This window comes from Aotus nancymaae, unplaced genomic scaffold (genome assembly GCF_030222135.1).
Source record: "Aotus nancymaae isolate 86718 unplaced genomic scaffold, 86718_ANA_hifiasm-v0.15.2.pri h1tg000017l, whole genome shotgun sequence".
Lineage (NCBI taxonomy): Eukaryota > Metazoa > Chordata > Mammalia > Primates > Aotidae > Aotus > Aotus nancymaae.
Genome location: NW_026988429.1, coordinates 12415825 through 12432967, shown reverse-complemented (window position 1 = coordinate 12432967; position 17143 = coordinate 12415825). Strand labels below are relative to the sequence as shown.

General features: G+C 40.8%; 2 protein-coding genes and 1 non-coding gene across 4 annotated transcripts in view; all 3 read right to left on the bottom strand.

Annotated features, from left to right (window-relative positions):
* Positions 1-511: 511 nt before the first annotated feature.
* LOC105731248 (large ribosomal subunit protein eL39-like) lies at positions 512-961 on the bottom strand. The gene has a single exon (XM_064377963.1). It carries the CDS (start codon positions 791-793, stop codon positions 638-640), a length of 156 nt encoding a protein of 51 aa, XP_064234033.1. The 5' UTR covers positions 794-961; the 3' UTR covers positions 512-637.
* Positions 962-3711: 2750 nt separating this feature from the next.
* Positions 3712-17143, bottom strand: part of PTCD3 (pentatricopeptide repeat domain 3) — a 31268-nt gene continuing 17836 nt past the window's right edge. The window contains exons 10-24 of one of the 2 annotated variants that reach the window (XM_012472932.2): positions 16622-16709; positions 16199-16259; positions 15829-15914; positions 14424-14568; positions 13742-13792; positions 11084-11173; positions 10711-10739; positions 9427-9533; positions 8604-8682; positions 8421-8511; positions 7218-7303; positions 6603-6751; positions 5073-5114; positions 4492-4650; positions 3712-4153 (exon numbers count right to left, since the gene is read on the bottom strand). In XM_012472932.2, coding sequence (XP_012328355.2) covers positions 4057-4153; positions 4492-4650; positions 5073-5114; positions 6603-6751; positions 7218-7303; positions 8421-8511; positions 8604-8682; positions 9427-9533; positions 10711-10739; positions 11084-11173; positions 13742-13792; positions 14424-14568; positions 15829-15914; positions 16199-16259; positions 16622-16709 — 1360 coding nt within the window. In that variant the 3' untranslated portion in view covers positions 3712-4056. The remainder of the gene's footprint in view (positions 4154-4491; positions 4651-5072; positions 5115-6602; positions 6752-7217; positions 7304-8420; positions 8512-8603; positions 8683-9426; positions 9534-10710; positions 10740-11083; positions 11174-13741; positions 13793-14423; positions 14569-15828; positions 15915-16198; positions 16260-16621; positions 16710-17143) is intronic. The other variant, XM_012472933.2, reaches the window with a different exon arrangement.
* Positions 5608-5744, bottom strand: LOC135275661 (small nucleolar RNA SNORD94). Its single transcript, XR_010343265.1, has one exon. It is a non-coding gene; the product is annotated as a small nucleolar RNA SNORD94 (small nucleolar RNA).

Here is a 17143-nt window from a genome sequence, read left to right as displayed (position 1 = left end):
TTTTTTTGGTAAAATGCCACTCTACCATAATGTTGAATCTAAATGGTTCTATAAAACCTGCCCTACACGTCTGTGCTTCTAGTGACTCAATTGCTGTATCTTCAGCATTTTTCAAACTTTTTTTTTAAGTGAAAAGTCTCACATATTTATTACTGAACCCAGCAACCAAAGCCTTTTTTTTTTTTTTTTTTTTAACATGAATAATGGAAGCACTGTGAGTTGTACTAACTAATGCCTTCATAACAGATCCAGAGAGGAAACTGTTCAAACTTCACCAGATAGCGGTGACATTTTTCAGCTTGATTTGGTAACACAATTGTGACCTTCAGACAGCATAAATATGTGTGCCATCGCATGTGTAATTTCTTTTTTTTTGAGACGGAGTTTCACTCTTGTTACCCAGGCTGGAGTGCAATGGCACGATCTCGGCTCACTGCAACCTCCGCCTCTTGGGTTCAGGCAATTCTCCTGCCTCAGCCTCCTGAGTAGCTGGGATTACAGGCGCGCACCACTGTGCCCAGCTAATATTTTGTATTTTTAGTAGAGACGGGGTTTCACCATTTTGACCAGGATGGTCTCGATCTCTTGACCTCGTGATCCACCCATCCTAGCCTCCCAAAGTGGCATGTGTAATTTCTTATAGACCCAGCTTGGTTCTTCTCCAATGTCTCCTTTTGGAGTTGTACCTGATTTTATTACCAGTTTTCATCCGAATCCACTGGGGAATGGGGAGATTTTGCTTTTGTTTCTTGGCCAGGAATTGCTTAATCCTGAAAGTCTTGTGAGAAGACATGGCGAGAAATGGAGTAAAGCACACACCACGATGGCAGAGAAAGGGAGAGCTTTTTCAAACTTTTTGACCATGACCAGCAGTGGAAAATTTACATCATGATCTGCTACACTTAATGCATGTATCTACATGCACAGATGTATGCTGTAATGCAAAAATGCACCTCAACTATCACAAAATTGCATTGTGCTTAGATGTTCTAATGCATTTCATTAAAAAATTCTAATCATGGCTGGGTGCAGTGGCTCAGACCTATAATCCCAGCACTTTGGGAGACCGAGGCAGGTGGACCACAAAGTTCGAGACCAGCCTGGCCAATATGGTGAAACCCTGTCTCTACTAAAAATATAAAAATTAGCCGTGCTTGGTGGTGGGCACCTGTAGTCCCAGCTACTTGGGAGGCTGAGGCAGAATTGCTTGAACCCAGGAGGCAGAGTCCAGCCTGGACAACGGAGCAAGACTCCATCTCAAAAAAAAAAATTCTAATTATTACCCACAAAAATTGATTTCAAATCCTGCAGTTTGCAGACCCTATTTTAGAGAATATGGATACATAACCAGTGACAGTACAATCTGACATCTTTTCCTCTAAGCCTAGTGCTTGTTATAGCATTTTTATAACAGCTAACTAAGTAGGGTTTTTTTTGTTTTTGCTTTGAGATTGCTGAAAGGGGAGGGTCTGATTTACTGTGGTTACCTTAGTGCTTCTCTTCTCTTGAAGTTAAGAGGTCATATGCCCCACTTGTAGAAACAGATGACTGAGGTCTCAAAATCAATGAATGGTTTGCAGTGTTGGTGGCATTAAGCATTTACTAAGAAGCACCTAGGTGCCAGATTTGATTCTAGACATGTAGAATCTTTGAGTGCTGTCCAAGCTCTTGCTTGAATACTTTGATGGCTATAATTTAAGACAGTCCTCAAATCCTCAAATGTTAATGTTGAACCAATCTAGAAGTCTAGTTTCTGACTTCTACACATTGGTAATGTAACGGAGGCAACACTGAGCAAGTTTATTCCACATATATTAAGACTGCCTTTCCCCTTCCCATTCCATGGGACTCCTTAATCCCATTTGCTTTTTTCCCCCACTTAGAGACAAAGGTTGCTGTGTCATCCAGGCTGGAACGTAGTGGTGGAATCATGGCTACCGCAGCCTCAGCCTTAGCCTAGGCTCAAGCAATCCTCCCACCTCAGTCTCCAGAGTAGCTGGGACTACAGGCATATGCCACTATGCCCAGCTACCCAGGCTGGTCTCAAACTCCTGGGCTCAGGTGATCCACACTGGCACCCAAAGGGCAAGGATTATAGGCATGAGCCACTGCACCCGGCCCCATTTGCTCTTCTGAAACTGGTTACTCCAAGACAGGGTCTTGCTCTGTTGCCCAGGCTGGAGTGCAGTGGGGCGATCACAGCTCAGTGCAGCCTCCATCTCTCAGGCTCAAGCAATCCCCTGACTTCACCCTCCCAATTAGCTGGGACACAGGTGCATGCCACCAGTCTGGCTAAGTTTTTATTTTTTGTAGAGCTAGGGTCTCACTATGTTGCTCAGGCTGGTCTCAAACTCCTGGACCTAAGTGATCCACCTCTGCCTCCCCAAACTGCTGGGATTACAGGTGTGAGTCACCACGCCTGGCCAAAAGAACATTTTACTGATAGTAGAGGCTTAAGACTATTATAAAATAAACATTTACAGAGAATGGAGACTCATCCTGTGAGGCCTTAATTTTTCTTAGTTCAAGGCAGTTAACTGCTCAGAGTATGGGTTTGGAGTATCTGTACCACAAACTTAAAATTAATTACCAAGGTACAAATCACTCATTTTGAAAGTCTACTACAAATTCATGGGCCATCTACCCAGATGGATTTTTCTCCTGTCACCCCTAGCTGCAGAGAAACATGAGGATTCAGAATTGGCACCTGGATAGGAAGATGCATACCATGAATCTAAGGACTGTATTGAATAGTAAGGCTAAGAAGAGTTGGGCATCTGCAGGTGCTGATGAACCAGAGACAGGAAGAGACCGAGTTAACCTTTCAGGTGGCCGGGTTCTCCTTGGAAGCTGTAAACCAAGACTGAAGGCTCATTTACCTTCTCTGTCCTGTAAATCCGCTTTGATATGGAGCAATTACCCATTGATGCTTAAGTAGCTAGTTACTATATTGGCTTTTTCTTGGTGGAGGGGGGTCCCTCAAGACCAGACATTCTAAGAGAAAACACAAACCATCCTTTCATTTCTAAGGATGTATGACTGAGCCCTGGCCTTAAGAGGATGGCAGACAGATGGGAACACACTAGCAGACTACAGCATCCCGTAATTGTCAACTCTGGTAGGGTAAATAAAGATGAAGCTGCTCATATGGACAACTGATAGGGTACCTAAGTAAATCTGGGAGCCAGGTATGTGCAAAGCCGCCAGTGGTGGAAGCCCTCATGAAGGCAGGAATGCTGCAACCCTCCAGTTACTGCCTTCCAGGACCATTTAAGTCATAGTGGTAAGAGCTGCTAGAAGTAGTTGTTACTAACTTGATTACCAACAATACACAATGATGTCAAGACATTCCACATCCTTTTGTCATCACTAGCTCTCATTTTGACCACTAGTAGCTACCAGCTATAGTGGAAAAAGAGGGAGACATGACACATTCTGGGTGTTCAAGTTAGAAAACTATGGCAACAGCTATATTAAAATAACAGAAATGCAAACATGTACATTAATTACAACATTTATTTACAGTCATTTTACCAGCTGTGCAGCCTAAACTGCCATTGTCCTGTTTAGTCATTCCTAAGATGCATTATTTCTGACATCAAAATATCCTGAAATTGGGAAACTATTGAACCAACACCAACTGTGATGTAACTGCATGAACACCTTTCTAAGATGAAGAACCAGGATCACATCAGGCCAAGAAAGGCAGAAGCCCAGCAGCAGGGAGAGGGCAATCACACGAGGATGGAAGTGTGAGGTCAGCTCACCGACACTGTAGGTGTGCAGGCTTATCCTGATGACAAGAGCCATGGACCTCACCATGTGTCTGAAAATGGCGATGTTGCTACTTAAATGCTAAACCTTTAATAGTGCATTAATAAATGGTTATTAAGTAGCAAATAAGTCAGTCGTGTACTGACTGTACCTCACAGGAACAAATTCACCAAATCTGTATCTTGTCTTCTTTATAATAATGTTAAATATTAGCATATCTCAGTTCTCAGGTGCAATTCCAGTAGCTATGGTGAGGCCATTGCTGCTCCTAAATCTCCACTTTCATTTGCTTTCACTGGTGTCACTGTCGCTGTCACTGTCACTGCTGCTGTCAGTATCATTGTCACTGGTGAATGCAGTTAGCTTGCCTAGGGCTTCCCTGTTAAGAAAAGAAACCAGAGGATCACACTGTAATTCAGTTGGGTGTTGGGGTTCCTGGTGTCTCTGACACTCACCTGTATCCTATCAGTTTTGAAATCAGAAAAAGGGACCCTGAAGCTGCATTAAACTATATTGGGAACAAAAAAGGTTCTAACAGTCAAATCTATAGGCTTTCCTGACTTGCATAACAAATGAAATCATTAAATTAATACATTCTGGCTTTTTGCAAGGAAATATGGGATAGAAAGCTATGAACATTCTGAATGGGCAGAAGGATGAAAGGTCTGCTCCATTTTACAAACTTTCCTTCATGGTGAAGATACAGGACCCACTTACTTTTGTTCCTGGTTGATTGCAAAGTCAGTCATTACTCTCTGGGTGAGGCCCTCACAAATAGGTAAGCTGAAGGCACTTGCCAGCTCTACCACCGTAATGGCCTGGGAAGGGCTGTTAGACACTTTGGCACTGTCCATAAACTCATTCAGCAACTCATTTCTGTAAAAGAAAGGCAAAGTGTGAACTTTCTCCAATCCCTTCGGTAAAATACTTATAGGCAAGATCCAATGTAAGTTCAGTAACAGAATTCCCAATAGTACTTCCAGAGACACGATTACATAAAGTCTAACATTTATTTTTATTTGTTTCCAGTGGGGTTAAGTCTAACTTTAAAGGGACAGGGATTATCAACATTCATTCAGTATGACTTCATGATGATCTATTCAATCTAGCCCCAACGTACTGTGATCCATGAGCACAGATACAAAAACTGCTTGCCTCAGGATGCCTTGGATGATAGGGAGTTGATGGCATGCTTGCCTAATAGAAGAGTACCCAAATGTGGCTAAGGCTGGTGAAGAAATTCCAAATGTGACTACTTCCAGGCTGTACCCAAGGAGGGCTGGTTAATTTCAACTTACCTAGGGATCTTATTATGCTTCCTGAAAAGCCCCAACATTTTCCTGCTCAAGATAGGAGAGAGATTATGAATACTATTAGAAAAGGCAATCAGACGACTATAGCTGTCTTCCCTCTGAATTTAGAGACTAAATGTCCTTTTCTTAACTGTACTGTAAGCTCCCGAAGACACACATCTGTGGGCTCTACTAGCTCCCAACCCTGTCTGTACATGAGAATCACCTCAGGTGCTTCAACTCCCCAAGCGACATATATCGACACTGCAATTTTTTCACATAAACCTGATATACTGCCAATGTTGATACTTGCTGATATAGGTTGAATATACCTAATCCAAAAACGCTCCAAAATCTAAAAATCCCATACATTTCTGGTCTCAAGCATTTTGGAAAAGGGATACTCAAACTGTATTTGTCCTCTTGTAGAAGAATTCATCCTGTGCACAGCTGGAAAAGAGGCATGGAACAGAACCACGCTGTTTCCCTCTCTTAAAATACCGCATGGGTTCAGTCTGTCTTAGAATTCTGTTATGAAGAGCAGGCTCAGATTGAGGCAACAGTCTCATGTAAGTGCTCCCCATCAGCCTGCCACATGCAGGACAAAGGAGAAACACATACACTCAGCTCCCATGAATCAGCTGAGGTCCGTACCCCTGCGCCAATCATCACAGCCTGGTCATATTAAGGCAGTTTGTGTGCCAAACTGCCTGAGCTAACAACCAAATGCAAACATCAAATGTCTGTCACTAGCAGCATAGTTGCTAGAGAGGCATGTGTGTGAGCCACACCTCAAAGACAAGCCTTCATTATCTTTTCCTGGAGATAGCTGACAATCAGATGTTCAAATAAAGTTACTTTCTTGTACAAGGAGCCATGCATAAGCACCCCCACTTATGACTCTGGGAACACATTTATATACAACACAACATACAGGAAAACCATCTGTCACTACCCCTACAACAGATCCCTTTATTTTTGGAAAAATGAGTATGCGTAAGGTTCCCATTCACAAACACTAAAAATTAGTATGTGAATGAAGTGCTGATAAAAACATAACCAGAACACAGTGGCACCAACCAAGAATGGGTTGTGGTCAACGCCAGGTTTAGTTAATGTGTGTAATGCCAGCTTCCAGAAGTCTAAGTACGCAGCCCACATTTTAAGCTGGAGAGTGGGATGGCAGAAGCATCTGAAAATACTTCCACAACCCAAATGACCAGAACACTTTCAAAACTACGTTTCTTTGATCTTTGGTCCATTTAAGTGCAGTGATGAGATTAAGGGACTTACTTGTCCATAGACACAGAAAGCAGAAAGGGAAAGATAATTCTCAGCCTATGGTTTGAGAAAACCAGGCCTTCTCTCAAATACATCATGCACGTTGCAAGCAAAAGTTCGCTTTTTGGTTGGTATTTGCATGTTCCCATCAAATATATGTTATACGGCCAAATGAGAGAACCTCTACCAGCATGGGTCAATGTTTAGAGCCAAATACAAATGCTTCAAAGTGTATACTTGTGGTACTGTACTCACCAAGCTTCCTGGGTTCTCCCAGCCCTTAAAAAGAGGACAGCTATACAGTTGAGAGAGACGGCTGGCCAATCCAGAGCAGGCTGTTTGTCAGGTTGGCTTTCATATGTAGATTTGATATCAGCAGCACAGTCAGCAAAAGCTACCTGAAGCTAAGAAGCTTTAGGAGTCAGCAGAACTGCCTAACTGATTTTATGAGAATTTCAGTTCAGGAGACTACCACAGGACCCTTAAAATTTGAGCAATGCATTTTACCATTTGAATGTTATGTGTATAGCACACAAATAATTTAATAAAAAAAGGACGCTGTTGTCCTGAATAAATATTCTGATTAGCCATACCTTTCAAATTCAGCTATGCATTTCCTCTATAGATGGATATTTTTTAAAAAGCAAGCTGAAGACAGAACTTAATTTCACGTTGCTTGCTTTGGACTACAGTAAAGAGGGTAACTTTAAGAACAGTATTCTGCTAGGGCAAGATATGTTTAGATGCATCATCACTCAAATATGGGTTTGGGTGGCAGAACTCTCCAAAATGGCAGATGAAACCAGGGAAGCTGGTCTTTAAAAGACCTCATTATGGGAGGATATACCAGCTGGTGAGTTTCAGGCTTACCTCTGGTGGGTGCTTATCCCTTGCCATGAGTATCAGGATCTCTTCTCTCAGGTCATTGCGGAAAGTGTGACCATATTCTTTACTATCTTGAAACAAGAAAGGAAACAAGGAGTGATCATTGTTATGTAAAACCAACACTCTCTTGTTTACTGTCAACCTTTTTTTTTTTTTTTTTTTTTTTTGAGACGGAGTCTTGCACTGTCCCTCAGGCTGGAGTACAATGGCGCGATCTCAGTTCACTGCAACCTCTGCCTTCCAGGTTCACGTGATTCTCTTGCCTCAGCCATCTGAGTGACTGGGATTACAGGCACATAACAACACACTCAGCTAATTTTTTGTATTTTTAGTAGAAAACGGGGTTTCACTATGTTGGCCAAACTGGTCTTGAACTCCTGACCTCGTGATCCACCCGCCTTGGTCTCCCAAAGTGTTGGGATTACTGGCGTGAGCCACTGTACCTGGCCAAGTTGCTTTTATTCTAGGCTTATCCCAGGATTCCAGAAACCCAGCAGGATTCACAGTAGGATAAACGTAAAAGCCAATGCCTAGGCCTTGTTCCAGTGAAGTATTAATCACAGCACGTGCACTACATGGGAGCGGCCACCAGCTCCATGTGGTAAGATGCTGTTTTATAGCACTTGGGAATTTTTGATGTACTTTTATTACTCATTAGAGCAGTCTTGTGAAGCAGGAGGGCAGGACTAGAGCCTCCTGACTTGTCACTTGGTGGAAGATATAGAGTATCTATTTCATTTTGCAGCCAATTTATACACATAAGACAGAGCAGCACACACACCTATGATGGTCATGGTTATTGGAAACATAATCAATGACTGTGGTTAGCAAAGTGATGCAACACTGGCACAGAGGAACTGCATAGACTTTTGGGTCAAAGACCTTTATTCGGATTTAGGGTCTGCCGTTTCATTAGTACTTATTTCCTTTGGGTCATGTCACACAACCAGTGCACAAGACTCAGCTCATTCCTATGTCATGAAGGGACTGACTTAAGTCATTTTCAACACAGTTTTCTCCTGATAGCCAACATGCAACATGAGCATGTGACCTTGAAGTAGATCTCAACTAACACACTCAGTTCAGAATGGAAGTTTTCATCCCTAACGGTAATGTCAGCACATTCATTAATCAAAATAGAGGACACTGAGGTGAGATGTGCCTGGACACATCAAAAGTGAAACTAACCTTTCCAAATTTGAGGAATCACTTCCAGCCGATTGGCTACATCCAATGCTTGGAGAAGATCTATCAACGTTTGGGAGTGGGGAAAGAAGACCTGATTAAGAGAAACACATTTTTAAAGCATTAATCTGCAGAAACCCACAAATCCATCTACAATGATCAATAACAAGTAATGAACCATCTTACTGAAGGTATCAGGTCCTCATACCACTTCAAGGTGACATCAATTTGTTCCATTAGACAAATCAAATTGAAGAATCTGGAACTGTGATGAAGAGCAAAATATGTTTAGTCTAAAATCCCTATGTCTAACAACAGGGGAAATAATGAGTAAAATTACAGCATATATTACGGAGAATTTCACAATATTTACAATTTCAAGTTAATGAGCCAATACTTGGTTTAAGACCTGCCGGTATGTGCTCGACTTCCCAATTAAATACCTTCTTACCCTCAACTGGTCATTTCTAACTGCTTCCTCTGTATACTCTTAGGTCATGGTGAATAGATACTGAATTTCAAATTCATTTTTAAAACATTCAATGTGAAACAAGAAGTGAGATACACAGAATACAATCCTCACACACCTATTAACAGGTTGCCTTCTTAAATTCATATTCTTATCTGCCTAAAAACAAATCCATTTAGGGAGTATCTCTGGGTTCCTCTTGATCTTTGAATACAAAAGCAAGGAGGGGGTGAGAGGAAATCTTCAGGGTTCACCCTGCTATAACAATTTGAAAGTGTAAAATGAGAGCCAGTAGAGGAAAAAGATATGTGGATTTTAAAATGTTCCCAAAAAAACAAAAAGACCTCAAAGGACACAAACTAGACTTCCAAATCTGACAGTTTTACCACTGCTTTAATTCCTAAGGGCTCAATTAACCTGTCCTATTAGATCACTGGCATACTGCCTGAAACCAGAGGAGAGGTATGAAGGAAAATCAATAGCCTCCCACTTGCAGAATCTAGGAACTCATGCAAAAGGATACATTTTCAACACACTTACTAATAGAAATTACGCCAACGATCAGGTCCAATGAATTTCCGGTTGTCTCCGGTATTTAAAAGGCCATGTATTTGGTAGGCAAGTTCTAGATCTCTGAGAGATGAGCACTGAAAATTTGCAAGTAGTAAGTATCACTCTGATATCCTATCAGCCAGTGGTTTATTAAATGAAGAAAAACAGCAGAGAGTCTTGTGAAAATACTTAATGTTGATTCAACATATTATTGGTTGATGGCAAATAAGTTATAAGAAATGGGATGGGGGAGACAAATCCCAAGGTCTGTGAAATTTATTACAATATTATTTTGATTTAGCAATTATACCTTTAGAAATTAATCCTGTAAAAACATCCGGTCAAATGCACAAAAGACTCCTGCAGTACAGTCTGGACTGGTAAAAACCTCCATGAAATAACTCCACAGTCTACCCACAAAAAAGTTAAGTTATAGTTCTTTCTTCCTATGAAATATTGATTGCTGTCAATAAATAAAACACTCTGAAAGTATGGCTGGATATGCATATGCTTGAGTACCCAGAGTAAAAACCTTGGGAGGATCCACATGACATATTAGGTTGGTGCAAAAGTAATTGTGGTTTTTACCATTAACAGTAATGGCAAAAGCTGCAATTACCTTTGCACCAAACTAATAGTAAAGCAATAAATTACCCTTAGGGAACAGGGCTCATTCTAAAACTGATTGAAATTTTTCCTATGATAAGCATGATTAAATAAACCAAAATAAAAACCAGTATCAATTTTAACTTACTAATAGGCAAATCTGAAATATTATGGAAGCTTATCTGTTCAGGAGTATGAAAAAATGTCAATGTCAACAATAAACACAGGGTAGGGATACTACATGATTGAAAAATACAGATTTTAGGCCAGGTGCGGAGGCTTATGCCTGTAATCCCAGCACTTTGGGAGGTGGTCAGGAGTTCAAGACCAGCCTAACCAACACGAAACTCCATGTCTACCAAAAAAATACAAAAATTAGCCAGCTGCGGTGACACACACCTGTAGTTCCAGCTACTCGGGAGGCTGAGGCAGAAGAATCGCTTGAACCCAGGGGACAGAGGTTGCAGCGAGCCACTGCACTCTAGCCTGGGTGACACAGTGAACCTCCATCTCAAAATATACAGAGAGATTTTAGAGAAAGGAGAAAACCAGAAGCAAAGACATAAACAGAAGTAAGAGTTAGAAAGTGAAAAGAACCGGGAGAATCCTCCAATTACAGATAAATTTAGGAAATGGATAGCGAATTAAGAAAGAAATGATACTTACTACTCTCATGGCTGAATGAAAAAACTTATCTGAAAATCAAAGTTCATAAGAGCTTTGGTTATGATGGATAAAATATATTTTCAAGTCAGTAACAGTGACAAAAATCCTGCCAACAAAACTGGTAACATATAAGATAAAGCTGAGAACATAACTTAAGAGAGGCAGGAATGTGCCATTGACATTTTGGCTTTTTCAGAAAAAACATCGCAAATATTACTAAGCTATATACACCTATTACATACTTACATTTATTTAAAAATAAAATAGAAAAAAAAATACTACTAAGCTACAGGGATTACAAGGCCTCTAAATGGCACTCAGGGAAACCAGCCCTACCTTTAGGGGAGGGAACTAAAGTGATTTCTGTACATACCATCATCCAGGTCCTTTGGAGAAAATTTCTTTCCCATTAATTCATTCATTATATCATAGATGATGAAAGATGATCCCTTTGAAGTGTTTCCTGCAGAACAAGAAAGTAAACGTGTTTAATCCCCTTCCTTTACCACCACCAAACTCAGAGTACCTAGTACAAAGGGACACATTTCTCCTTCCTCCACCTCCAGCCTAAGTCCTGGCATAGAGCTCGGGGGAGGCTAATGCTTGCTAAAGGAACTACTGCACCCTGCAGAGAGCAGTTCTTTGTAAAATCTGGAATAATCACAGGTCTCTGTCCATGTGCTCTACTGAGACTTTCCCCTTCCTTTAGTTTCTTCACATGAAGCTTGACCTACTGGAGTGGGAGGCACATAGTAACACACACTCCCTCTCCAAACCAGTATACTTAGAAAAACAAACAAAGTTTTTGTGTTTTTTTTGAGACAGAGTCTCGTACTGTCACCTGGGCTGAAGTGCAATGGCACAATCTTGGCTCACTGCAACCTCTGCCTTCCGGGTTCAAGTGATTCTCCTGCTTTAGCCTCCCGAACAGCTGGAACTACAGGCACCTGCCACCATGCCTGGCTAATTTTTTGTAATTTTAGTAGAGATGGGGTTTCTCCATGTTGATCGGGCTGATCTTGAACTCCTGACCTCATGATCCACCCGCCTTGGCCTCCCAAAGTGTTGGGACTATAGGTGTGAGCCACCGCGCCCGGCCAAAAATGTTTTCTTCTAGTAATCATTTGTGTTCCTTTTAAATATAATGAGAATGAGGTCAAGAAAAAGTAAACTAGAATTAATGGATAGGGCAGTCCTTAAATATAACATGAACTGAGCACTAATTGATCAGAAAATCATCTACGATATTCCCAAATACTTTTCTACATTCCTTTCCCTACACGTTCTGTATGTAAGTGGTAGTAGAGTTGTAATGACAGTACAGAAAGAGTTCCACAATTTCCTCAAGCATGTTTCCCTTTGCTAACATTCTTAATTTTATTAGTTATATGATATTCTCTTTTTAATGTATTGTTTCTTTGTTATTTTAGGCTCTCTCCTTTGGGTAAATTCCTAGAAATTGTTATTATTGAGACAGGGTCTCGCTCTGTCACCTAGGCTGAAGTGCAGTGGGGCAAACACAGCTCACTGCAGTTTCAACGTCCTGGCCACAAGCAATCCTCCTGCCTCACCCTCCTGAGGAGCTGGGACTACAAGTGTGCACCACCATGCCCAGCTAATTTTTTTCAAGTTTAGTAGACATGGGGGTCCTATTTATGTTATCCAGGCTGGTTTCAAACTCCGGGGCTCAAGCAATCATCCTGTCTCGGCTTCCCAAATTGCTGGGACTATAGGCATAAGCCAAAATTATTATTGCAAACAGCCCATTTATATACCTAAGATAAACCAACACAGCTCCCCCAGAACACCTTTCCCCCAGCCCTGGCTGTTACTTAGGAAATGTAAGTACATCTGACTTTGATTAGCAATTGAACCAGTGATGACAGTTACAGAGGAAAGGAATATCTCACCAAGGTTGAGTAAAATTTTGGGGGACACAATTATGGAAACTGTTTATTTGTTTCCAAGGTACAGTCAATTAACTGTTTGGTTCCTTTTCCTAAAGATAAAACTTGCCTCTATAGGTGAGGATATGGATTTTACAAAATTAGTCCTCCAAACCAGAGAGAATCAAGTTTCCTTCTGTAATTTTTATAGTCTATCACAAGAAAGAATGACTAGAACCGTCAATTCTGAACCCAAGGGTTATTTCTTAGGCTGAGAATAAATGGAGAAGAACCAAAAGATTCTGAGTGCCTAGCATGTGCCTTCCAAGCATGGTAGCAGACCCAGTGTGGAATTCATTTAACTAGCACACCCTGATGCTATTCCTCAGGTAGGTATCCAGTCGCTTTGACACAACTGGTAAATAAATGGTAGAGCTGAGATCTCAGCTCAGGTGTGCCTCTCTCCAAAGTCCATCTACAGAGCAGAGCTCCAACTCAAACTAACTGACCTAAAAGTTGACAACGAATGAACCCTCGAGGTCCTCCCAAAAGGCTTCACAATTTTACCTTTCCTCTGGAGCAGCAATGTCCACAAACTTTCAGCAAAGACAGAAATGTTCTGAACCGGCCGGGCGCAGTGGCTCAAGCCTGTAATCCCAGCACTTTGGGAGGCCGAGGCGGGTGGATCACGAGGTCGAGAGATTGAGACCATCCTGGTCAACATTGTGAAACCCCGTCTCTACTAATACAAAAAAAAAAATTAGCTGGGCACGGTGGCGCGTGCCTGTAATCCCAGCTACTCAGGAGGCTGAGGCAGGAGAATTGCCTGAACCCAGGAGGCGGAGGTTGCGGTGAGCCGAGATCGCGCCATTGCACTCCAGCCTGGGTAACAAGAGCGAGACTCCGTCTCAAAAAAAAAAAAAAAAAAAAAGAAATGTTCTGAACCAGCACTGAACATGGTAGCCACTAGATACATGGCTACTGAACACTAATGTGACAACATAATTTATTAGGCTGTAGAGGTTAATTGACAAATTCTCTTTTCTTAATTCATATGCAGAGAAGATAACCTGCAACAATCACATTGATTTAAGATAACTGGTCAATTTTCTATATAAATTAGCACAATCTAGGGCCATACATACCAGGGTGATAAAACAGCTGAATAATATGGTGATATGTTGCAAGCGAGGGTTCTCAAATTACCAGGTGGATAGAAAAAATAAAGAATGAGGTAAAAACAAGCAATCCAAAATACAGCTTACTGAGACACACTGAATTAAAAACATGTTAATATTTAAGCAAAAGATACATTTCTATTCCTTTGAACAAATATATTTTCCAACTCATTAATGTAAAGGTGAAAAACTATCATAAGGACTGTATCACTTTTTGAAAGTCCAAATACTTATCAGTCACATTCTTCACTGAGAACAGTAAAATATATTAAGATGAATTGATTCCCAAAGCAACTTTCAATCAAGTAATTAATGAAAAGTATACAATATACTGGCACACACTTAGGTTCAAATATCTAAATATTCTAGAAAAATGTCATGAATTTAAAACCAGCTAACTCAAAGCAATCAGTTCTCCTCAGATTCAACAGATCCATAAACAAAGTACCTAAAATACTAATGAACACTAAGATGATAAAGGCCCTTCCACCATAGTAAGTACATGTAATTAAATGTGCCAAATGTGGAAATAAAATTTCCATCATATTATGTAAGCAGAAGAATTTACAGATCTTCTTTGCTTATGTGGCCCTGAAACCTCTGGCTGGCACAGTCTCTGTCTTCAGAGGACACAAGGACACATCCTCACCTATTCCGATGGCTTTCATTTCACGTAAAATCTGTAAGGCTGGCACTCTTGCAGTTACATAAAATCTTCGGAGACATTTCAGAATGGTATTGAAAGTCTGTAGATTTGGTTTCACCTTCTGTGCAACCATTTGTCTTAGCAGATCCTAGTTGAATAAAAAACAACTATGTTTTATGTCTGGGTAATTTGTCCAATAACCTCTATTTCATACAAAATAAAGAATTTAGCTTTCTTGCTATGTTTAAAGCAGGTTAGCAAATCCATCCCTATTTAAAGAACTGTTTGTTAATCAGCAGGTTCCATGATTCTGCCTTTGAAAGAAGCCCGCTAATTCAAACATTCATCCCACTTGATCAAGGTGGTCAACTGTTTTCAGTCTTCTACCTATGAGAGTTTTCCAAGAAAAGACTCAAAAATAATAGACCCATATGATATAAAAAAGTCCTTCTATTCCTTTTGAGATGGAGTTTCCTTCTTTTTGCCCAGGCTGGAGTACAGTGGTGCAACCTTGGCTCACTGCAACCTCTGCCTCCCAGATTTAAGTGATTCTCCTGCCTCAGCCTCCCAAGTAGCTGGGATTACAGGAGTGTACCACAATGCCCGGCTAACTTTTGTATTTTTAGTAGAGACAAGGTTTCACCATGTTAGTCAAGCTGGTCACGAACTCCTGATCTCAGGTAATCCACCAGCTTCGGCCTCCCAAAGTGCTGGGATTACAGGTATGACCCACTGCGCCTGGCCATTTCTATTCTTAAGTTACTAGATGAGAATCAATTCAGTGATTTCAACTTTTTGAACTCACATGTGATAGGAATTTGACAACAAATATGCATTTACTCATTCCTTCGTAACGAAAAACTATTATAAAAAATAAATGAATTCTTAAAGTGGTTCAGAATTCTAGCTGTATACTCTGAGCCAAGTAATTTTTTCTTCTCATGTGCCAGACACAGCTGAGTTACAGGGCTTCGGGAAGGATGGTGAACAGGTAACTGCTACACAGTGACTGCCATACACATGCTCATAAACGCTGTCTCCAGCCCATGTATTTCTTTCTCTTTTTTGAGACAAAGTCTTGCTCTGTTGCCCAGGTTGGAATGCAGTGTATCTTGGCTCATGGCAATCTCTGCCTCCTGGGTTCAACTGATTCTCTTGCCTCAGCTTCCCAAGTAGCTGGGATTATAGGCACATGCCACCATGCCCGGCTAATTTTTTGTATTTTTAGTAGACAGGGTTTCACTATGTTGGCCAGGCCGGTCTCAAACTCCTGGCCTCAGGTGATATGCCCGCTTCTGTCTCCCAAAGTGCTGGTATTATAGGCTTGAGCCACTATGCCTTGCCAGCCCATGTATTTCTGGTAGAGTATTTAAGCCCATTAAAAAATAAACTGAGGATTCCTCCTTACCAGGGTATCATGCCATTTTTCATCAAATTTCTCATTTATCACCAATACAGTTGCTTCAATCACTGCATTAAATGTGTATACATCAGCTGTAAAAGAATAAAATGATAAAATTTGGGGCTGAAGATTAATCCCTAAATGGCTGAGTTTAAGGCAAAGTGGTCATTCCTATGTGTCCCTTGGCTAATCACATGTCCACAAAACTGGAAAACCACTCTCTTCTCTGGATCTCCACTCTTGCTTTAATCACCTATGCCACAGGAAAAGACAAAGTGTAGGCCAATGACTGAGGCAAGATCCAAAGCCTTCACACAGACAATTAAGAGAAGGAATGAAATGGGAGAAAGGGATGGAGGGGAGTTCTCAAACTCACCACGGAGTCTGTTGTTTAGTAACTCAGTGTACAAGTTTAATGCCTGCTCATAAGCCTGGTGCTGGAAAAGGAAAAGGAAAAATTAAGCACCATCAAATTCATTTACTTCAGATGTCCTTGCACATTTCTGTCCTAGAGTTTGGTAATAGAGCTGTAAACACAATAGATCAGGCTCCTGTTCTCATGAAGTTCATACTCTATTTTAGTGGTTTTCTATCCACTGGCAATGCCTGAACATATTTTTATTTGTAACAACTAAAGGTGGGGGAGAAGTGTGGGTAGAAGCCAGGGAGCTACTAATATCCTACAACGCACAGGACAGCCCCAACAACAAATTATCTGACCCAAAATGTTAGAGGTTCTGAGGCTGAAACACCCTGATGGGTGGAAATTAAAGATAAAAATAAATAAAAACAAATGTACCTTCACCATTCCTCGGATCATTGTGCAATAGGAATGTGCATTTTTCTCTGGCATTAGAGAAAAGATTCTCTCAGCGTTGTTTTCTGCTCTAGGCACAAGAGAGTAAATGTGAATCAGGGCAACAGGATACCAATGAGAGCTACTACAATTTACTGACGGTTTATCATGTTCCAAGCAACATGCCAAGTACTTTACATACATCATCTCAATTCTTATGGGGAGTTATGTTTATCTCATTTATTTCCTCATTTATTTTGAAAATGAGGAAAATCAAGGCTTAAAAACCTTTATGTGTTGTCAGGGCTTTGCAGGTAAGTGGTAGAATTAAAATTGAAAATGAAATATTTATAAGCAAGTATATAAATATCCATGGTATTAAAAACAAGAAGCAACTATATGACAAAGTCCCTAGTAAAGTTTCCCCACCCTTCTTCAGTCTTCAGATACTACTTCCCAGAGGCAACCATTGACAATGGTTTCTTTTGGATCCTTCCTGTCATATTCTACCTTCATCTCTTCACA

What these genes read in the sequence shown, in the direction of transcription:
- LOC105731248 (XM_064377963.1), bottom strand. Translation starts at nt 793, where the DNA reads ATGTCTTCTCACAAGACTTTCAGGATTAAGCAATTCCTGGCCAAGAAA.